Raw genomic sequence first — 8,784 nt, 5'->3', positions numbered from 1 at the left:
AAACTTGACTTAAGTCCTGTCCTACGATAGAACACAATGGAAGGAATAAATAGTTTTGATTAAGAGCACAGTTTTATTTTAACTTGGTTTCAACTTTACTGGAGCATCACAATGCAATTGCTCAGCTGTAGTTTACAAATTATGTACAAAGAATTGACTAATTGTATGAATGCAGAAAATTCTAATAATAACCATCATTGAAACTGCCCCTTCAACATTTAAATATCCAGGATTGCTGATGTTATAGATAATTACATATCAGATGTTACTGACTTAAATAACTGTTTTTAAACAAATGCCAAAGTTTTAAAAGGAACTGGTTGAGATACTGGCTGTACTCATTAATATACAAAACATTATAGCATTTAAGTGTGTGCCCATGTTCCCTCAGTCATGCCATGAATTAAATATGAACAGAGTAATTTCCTGTGGCAAATCTGCTTTAACCACAACATCGCATTGTATCAACATCTGTGAAAACAACATTATTTGAAACAGAAATATTCAGTTGAAGGAAGGGTAATATTGAATGCTGATAATTCATTGGTTCTGTCATGACTTAAGCATAGAATTTATCTGAGCTACTGCACAGAGAAAATAATTGAGACTGCACCGAGATCGATTCAATCCAGTTAAGGATTAACCACCAATTGATGCAGTCAGGCCAATTGCTTAGTGTTTTCTTTATTAACTGGTTGACTGTTGGACTTTCACCTATAAAATGTTTGAGACACACCTGTCATATCTCAGTGGCTCACAAATACAAACTCATCTCATTTTTAAAGAAAGTACAAGGAAAGCCAGTTATTGGCATCTAATTAACCCCAGCAGTTAGCCTGTAAATGACCTTGGAGGGTACAGGAGCTAGGCTTGTGGTCTTGCAGACACCAGGTCTCTCACTGCTCCAGCTTCACTGCAGAATGATGCATTGTGCATTACACGATCCAATGTTCTGCTCCTTATAAAACACAATGACCACAGGAATTCTGCGAGCGCTACCACACAAGATCCACTGCATGTTATTGCATGTATTCAGTATGCCTATTTATGTATCATACACATGGAAGGGGGGAGGAAAAAATACATTATGGCAAAAAGCTGTTGACAAAACTTTCCTGCATGTGTAAATCAATTGTACAGTGACCTCAGAGGAGGGACCTTCCTTTCTCTCCCAACTTCCTCCAAGTCTGTGGAGATTTCTTATATTGGCCACGGACATGTTGAAATCACAGATTGTGAGGCAGGCCTCTAAACCAAACTTTGCACAAGTTACTCTCCCATGGCCACATGAATTACACTGAAGGCATAAAGTGGACAGTGAAATGACAGCCCCGACAGCCTACAGTTATCACCTGTGTTATGTGCTAGGTTAGGGTGAAACCTCTTTGCAGCTTAATATTCGCCAACGACACAAACTCAAGAAGAAAGATTGTGCATACTTACTCATATATCAAAGCAGCTAGTTGGGAATACCTGACACAGTGACTGATCGATCCTGATGAAATTGCACTTGAACCAAGGGATTCAGGTGAGCTTATGTGGTCCATTGGATGGAATGACATCCAAAACCGCTCAAGCAGTTTGCTATTTCTAGCCACTGCTTATACAGTCTAATGGGTTATCCATTTCAATGTGGTGAAGGCATTTTATTTTTGCCAAGTTTTCTTTGCTGTAACCAGCAGAGCCCATCATGGACTAACACTGGAACTGAAAAGATATTTTTACCACACTTAACAGGGTAGTCACAGAGGTGTTTCCACTAGCTGGGGAATCTAGGACATGGGGGGCTCAGTCTTGAGATAAAGGGTCACCCATTTAGGGACTGAAATGAGAAATCTCTTCACTCAGAAGGTAATGAAACTTTGGAATTCTCTACCCAGTGGATTATGGACGCTCCATTATTGAATACAGATATTTGTTCTCTGAGGGAATCAAGGAACATGGGGGCAGGTGAGAGAGCTGAGGCAAAATTAGCTATGATCGTATTGAATGGCAGAATAGGCTTGACTGACTCTGTGGTGGTCGCCTCCTCCTCCAACTTGTTATGTTCTTTTTGATTTTAAGTGGTGCTGGGTTTTATTTCATGGGGTAATTGATAAGGTATTCTAATTAAGGGGTACAGAAAACCTCCTAAACCTCAATAGTGAAGTTTAACCATTATCTGAGCCCGAAGACTCACTCCCAGATGCTTTATCAAAAAAATCTAATACTATGTTTAATTTCCTCCCCCTCCAATGGCATTCATTCTCTCTTACTGGGTCATGGTTTCAGGAGACAAGTCCCTCAGCCAAATGCCTACTCTACTTATGTAAGCTTGGACAAGGAGTGTGAATTGGTGGCTCAACTCTGGAGAAATATCATAGCCAAACAAAATCTCATTTTTGGCTAACAATCACAAATACACATTACAGCTCTACTCACTGAATCATGATCTGGAGAAAAACTCTTGGATGATCTTTCGTTCCCCTCTCTAGCTCCCAAAATGACAGCTGGGCCTCCATGTTGTTTTATTCAGCTTTGGTTCATTCTTTTAGTGCTGGCAGCAGATGCTATTGTGGGAGCCAACTGTGTTTATGGCTTTAGGTTCAAGTCCACTTTTCCGGTGGAGAAAGGACTAAAGACGGACAAATGCTCTGCCTTGCGTACATTCTGACATCCTGTGTTCATCAGCTTTACTACTAAAAGGCTTGAATTTTTAAGCACTTTCAGGACTTTCCAAAGCACTTTACAAGCCACTGAAATACTTTTGAAGTATAGTCACTGTTTTAATGCAGGAATTACAGCACCCAAAATTGCACACAGCAAACTCCCAGAAACAGCAGAGGTTATGCTCAGATAATTTACTTTAGTGATTACAACTTATTTACTAAGGATTTAAAAAAAAAAAGTAACATTAGACTCAAAATGACCAAACTTCCTTCAAATACTGTTGTTGAAAATTGTAAAGAGTGAGTGAAGTCAGTGTTGCAGGTAAATAAAGATCTTATATTTTTGGTACCCAAATGTCACAATGACGCACTTCCTCAGCAGGTCACTGGGCTAGATAGATGCTAAAATTTTCTTTATTCGGCAATGGGTCTGTTGACCAGACCACCTGGCCCTCTCCCCACAGATCACATGAGCAACCAGACACACTGGTCATTGTATATCTGTCCATATCCCACCCTAATGGGCTTGTTAAAATGATTAGCAATCAGAATGATAATTGTTTAAACTGGTGTTGAAACTGCAGCAAAAATGTGCACACGTGTAGTGGTGGGGGTGGATGATGGCCTTTGCACCAGTCAGATTCCAAAGGCAACACTAAAACCGCTGATTAATGCATCCCCAACCCGTAAGAAATTTCCTTTCTCTAGTTACAATATCAACATGACTCATCGCTTCAAACAGCAATGATATAATTCAGCAGAGCACAGCACACTGCCTTACAAAGCACTCTGTTGCTGCTCACAACAAAAACAGAATTACCTGGAAAAACTCAGCAGGTCTGGCAGCATCGGTGGAGAAGAAAAGAGTCGACATTTCTTTCAAAGGGTCGTGAGGACTCGAAACATCGACTCTTTTCTTCTCCACCGATGCTGCCAGACCTGCTGAGTTTTTCCAGGTAATTCTGTTTTTGTTTTGGATTTCCAGCATCCGCAGTAGTTTTTTGTTTTTAAACTCTGTTGCTGCTGTTTAGTGACATCATTGATTGCAAGAATAAAAACGACACTTGTGGGTTTTATTCTCCAACAATGAGCAGACTTCACAAGGAGAGTTGGGGAAAAAATGGAAGTTCCAAGGTCTTGTTTTTACAGATAGACAATATGAAAACAAACTCATTCAAATCAAACAACCTCTCAACTTCTTTACCCAGAGATTGATTAGAATGTGCAACTCACTACCCCATGGACTCGTTGAGGAATACAGCATAGATGCATTTAAGGGGAAGCTATATAAACAGGAGCAAGAAAAGAACAGAGGGATATGCTGATATGATGAGATGAAGTAGGGTGGAAGGACGCTTATATGGAGCATGAACACTGGCATGGACCAGTTGGATCAAATGGTCTGTTCTTATGCTGTAAATACTTGGCAAAACACAATGTGATATAAATAAAACAATGATTTCTGTATAGCTGTGAATCAAATTGATCCCGGTTTGTACACTTGTGCAAAGTAAGTCCCTTTGTACATGCACTAAAAATAAATGGAGGTTTTTACAATGGGAACTTGTGCGCACTGGGATGGTAAGTGCAATTTAAACACAAGGCCAGCGGTATGACTGAACGACATAAGGCAACATCTACGATCAGTGTAGACAAAGGTTTCAAAGATACATTCGGAAAAATGTTTCATTTTTGTCAGCTCTTTGTAAAGAAATAATTATTGTGATTTGTCAAAAGAGAAAAGTATATATATATTTTTTTTTTAAGTCAAAGCGAACCTAGAAATAGCTCAGCTGGATGGACGGCACCATGAACAATTTTGAGAATTAGAGGCTCCAGACCATTGCAACGGCCTTGCAGATCCCCACGTCGTGGTAATTGAAGTAACACAGGCCGGCGAAAGTGACAACTGACAGTACTTGGAGGCCCAACTTGGCCAGCTTTACCTTAGTCTCTCCGTGTACATAATCTGTGACTATTTCCCCAAGGCCCCTGAAAGAAAGCAGATTGGTTAAGGAAAAAGAATTAACTGTGGAAATAGGCAGGCAGTGAACTTGCAAACAACATCCAAAATCATTGCTCCGTGCATTCATTTCACATTTCACAGTGAATGCTTGTGATGCCCAGATTGTAATTTAGGATAAGAAACAGATAATCCACCCTTCTATAGTGCCATTGCAAATATGTTAAAAGGAAATGTTTTCAACCCATGAATTCATGATCATTATTTGTTCTACTTTGAGAAATCTTTAAAATTTTCAGCAAAATAGGACTCCTTATTGAGCTTCTGTCTATACATTTAGTATATTTGAGGTCATAGTCTAAAATTTAGAGCCAGGCTTCTCAGGGGTGAAATTAGGAAATACTTCTTCTTACAAAGGGTGGTGGGAATTTAGAACCCCCTTCTGCAAATGGCAATTGATTCTAGATCAATGGTTAATTTTAAATTGATAGATTTCTGTGAATCAAAAATATTAGGGGAAATGGGGCAAAGACAGGTGCGCAGAATTACATTGTAAATCAGCCATGATTTCATTGAATGGTAGAACAGGCTCAAGGGGCTGAATGGCCTTCTCTTGTTCCTATATTTGGAAAGATTTTTTGCAGTGAAGAGTGAACAAACCCAAAGTTAAGAGAACAAAGCAAAGACAATATTAGGGTGAGCACAAAAAATGAGGAATGATCTAATGTGATATTCCACTTTCAGGAATAGCCATCAGCTACGTCAGAGGGACTAAAACTGGACAGAAAGGTCAGATTTGGGTTTTCTGCAGTGACTCCATTCCTATAATAGCTACTTATATCCCTCTGCCACCCTGGGCATATTATATTTGCAGCAAAGAGGGAAAATAGGCAAGTTTGCTCCAGGGTATCCAGAGTAGGCTGTGAAGTAGCACTTAAGTGCTCCAAGGAGACATTTCTGGAAATATTTTCCAACAGGGGTCTAACTTCCATCCCCCTGCTACAGAAATAGAAAAAGGAAAGCCGAGAAGAGGAGAGGAAAAGTAGCATTCTCACCTTGACGTCAGAAGGTGGTGGGTTCAAGCCTCAATGTAGTCTTGAGCACCCAATCTAGGCCAATATGTATGAAAGCAGTATTGAAGGAGTTTACTGCACCATGGAAAGTGACAAGCCGATTTAAATTAATGAACCCTCATTTACTCTGGAGTTCCTATCCAGAGTAAATAGTCCTTATTTTTCACACAATCAAAGCTCATCATTATTAAAAGCCCTTCATTCCTTATCTTGGCCTTCTCTGCTTCAGTAGAAAAATTTCCAGTCCATTGACCACATTATAGTTTCTCGTATAAAAGCAAAAAACTGCGGATGCTGGAAATGCAAAACAAAAACAAAAATACCTGGAAAAGCTCAGCAGGTCTGACAGCATCTGCAGAGAGAAATACAGTTAACGTTTCAAATCCGAATGACTCTTCATCAGAATTAAGGAAAAATAGAAGTAGTGAAATATAAGCTGGTTTAAGTGGGGGCGGGGGGTGGGACAGGTAGAGCTGGATAGAGGGCCAGTGATAGGTGGAGATTGCCAAAAGATGTCATAGACAAAAGGACAAAGGGGTGTTGACGGTGGTGATATTAGCTAAGGAATGTGCTAATGATGACATTAAGGGTAGAAAGCAGGACGAGCAAGGGACAGATAGCCCTAGTGGGGGTGGGGTAGGGGGGAAGGGATCGAAATAGGCTAAAAGGTAGAGATAAAACAATGGATGGAAATACATTTAAAAATAATGGAAATAGGTGGGAAAAGAAAATGTATAAATCATTGGAAAAGGGGGGGATCAGAAACGGGGTGGGGATGGAGGAGAGAGTTCATGATCCGCCGCCTTCGTCTCCGTGCTCACTTCTTTGGGCAGGAGTCCTCTCCCCGTGCAACGGATCCTTTTACCCGCCTCCAATATTCTCCCTCCACCTGGACCCCTCCCTCTGGATTCTTACCTTCTCTTGATCTTTTCATTGAGAACTGTCGGTGTGACATCAGTCGTCTCAATTTCTCTGCTCCTCTCACCCATTCTAACCTGTCTCTCTCTGAACTTACTGCACTCCGTTCTCTCAGGTCCAACCTCAACATTGTCATCAAACCCGCTGACAAGGGTGGTGCTGTTGTTGTCTGGCGCAATGACCTCTGCCTCGCAGAGGCTGAGCATCAACTCACAGACACTTACTCCTACCTCCCCCTGGACCACGACCCCACCACTGAACATCAAGCCATTGTTTCTAGGACTGTCACTGACCTCATCTCCTCTGGAGATCTTCCTTCCACAGCTTCCAACCTCAGTCTCCCAACCTTGGACGGCCCGCTTCTACCTCCTACCCAAAATCCACAAACAGGACTGTCCCGGCATGTGTCAGCCTGTTCCTGCCCCACGGAACTCATTTCTTGTTATCTTGACTCCATTCGCTCTCCCCTTGTCCAGTCTCTTCCCATCTCCATCCGTGATTCCTCTGACATCCTACATCATATCAACAATTTCCAGTTCCCTGGCCCCAACCGCCTCCTCTTCACCATGGACGTCCAATCCCTCTACACCTCCATCCCCCACCGGGATGGTCTGAGGGCTCTCCGCTTCTTCCTCGAACAGAGGCCCGAACAATCCCCAACCACCACTACTCTCCTCTGTCTGGCTGAACTTGTTCTCTCACTGAACAATTTCTCCTTAAACTCCTCTCACTTCCTCCAAATAAAAGGTGTGGCTATGGGTACCCGCATGGGCCCCAGTTATGCCTGTCTCTTTATGAGGTATGTGGAACATTCCTTATTCCAGTCCTACTCCGGCCCCCTCCCACAACTCTTTCTTCGGTACATCAATGACTGCTTCGGTGCTGCTTCATGCTCTCGTCTGGACCTGGAAAAATTTATTAATTTTGCTTCCAATTTCTACCCCTCCATCATTTTCACATGGTTCATCTCTGACACTTTCCTTCCCTTCCTTGACCTCTCTGTCTCAATTTCTGGTGATAGACTATCCACCAATATTCATTACAAGCCTACCGACTCCCACAGCTACCTCGACTACAGCTCCTCACACCCCGCTTCCTGTAAGGACTCCATCCCATTCTCTCAGTTTCTGCGCCTCCATCACATCTGTTCTGATGATGCCACTTTCAAAAACAGTTCCTCTGACATGTCTTCCTTAACCGAGGTTTTCCACCCACGGTGGTTGACAGGGCCCTCAACCGTGTCCAGCCCATCTCCCGTGCATCCACCCTCACACCTCCCTCTCCCTCCCAGAACCATGATACGGTCCCCCTTGTCCTCACTTATCACCCCACCAGCCTCCGCATTCAAAGGATCATCCTCCGCCATTTCCGCCAACTCCAGCATGATGCCACCACCAAACACATCTTCCCTTCACCCCCCCCCGGCAGCATTCCGCAGGGATCGTTCCCTCTGGGACACACTGGTCCACTCCTCCATCACCTCCTACACCTCAAACCCCCTCCCACGGCACCTTCCCATTCAACCACAGAAGGTGCAACACCTGCCCCTTTACTTCCCCCCTCCTCAACGTCCAAGGGCCTAAACACTCCTTTCAAGTGAAGCAGCATTTCACTTGCACTTCCCTCAATTTAGTCTACTGCATTCGCTGCTCCCAACGCAGTTTCCTCTACATTGAAAAAACCAAACGCAGACTGGGTGACCGCTTTGTGGAACACCTTCAGTCTGTCCGCAAGCATGACCCAGACCTCCCTTGTCGCTTGCCATTTCAACACACCATCCTGCTCTCATGCCCACATGTCCGTCCCTGGCCTGCTGCAATGTCCCAGTGAAGCTCAACGCAAACTGGAGGAACAGCCCCTCATCTTCCGACTAGGCACTTTACAGCCTTCCGGACTGAATACTGAGTTCAACAACTTTAGATCATGAACTCTCTCCTCCATCCCCACACCCTTTCCAATCCTCCCTTTTCCAATAATTTATATATATTTTTCTTTCCCCACCTATTTCCATTATTTTTAAATGTATTTCCATCCCTTGTTTTGTCTCTACCTTTTAGCCTATTTCGATCCCTGCCCCCCACCCCACCCCTACTAGGGCTATCTGTACCTTGCTCGTCCTGCTTTCTACCCTTAATGTCATCATTAGCACATTCCTTAGATAATATCAGCACCGTCAACACCT

At 42.9% G+C, this 8,784-nt stretch overlaps 1 protein-coding gene across 1 annotated transcript in view; it reads right to left on the bottom strand.

The window, feature by feature from the left end:
- Window positions 1-53: 53 nt before the first annotated feature.
- sdhdb (succinate dehydrogenase complex, subunit D, integral membrane protein b) overlaps window positions 54-8,784 on the bottom strand; it is a 32,029-nt gene continuing 23,298 nt past the window's right edge. The window contains exon 4 of the mRNA XM_078533062.1: window positions 54-4,640. Within this exon, the coding sequence (XP_078389188.1) occupies window positions 4,475-4,640 (166 nt within the window). The 3' untranslated portion in view covers window positions 54-4,474. The remainder of the gene's footprint in view (window positions 4,641-8,784) is intronic.

The sequence above is a fragment of the Cetorhinus maximus genome, chromosome 2 (assembly GCF_964194155.1).
Source record: "Cetorhinus maximus chromosome 2, sCetMax3.hap1.1, whole genome shotgun sequence".
Classification (NCBI taxonomy): domain Eukaryota; kingdom Metazoa; phylum Chordata; class Chondrichthyes; order Lamniformes; family Cetorhinidae; genus Cetorhinus; species Cetorhinus maximus.
This window is presented reverse-complemented; position numbering and strand designations above follow the sequence as displayed.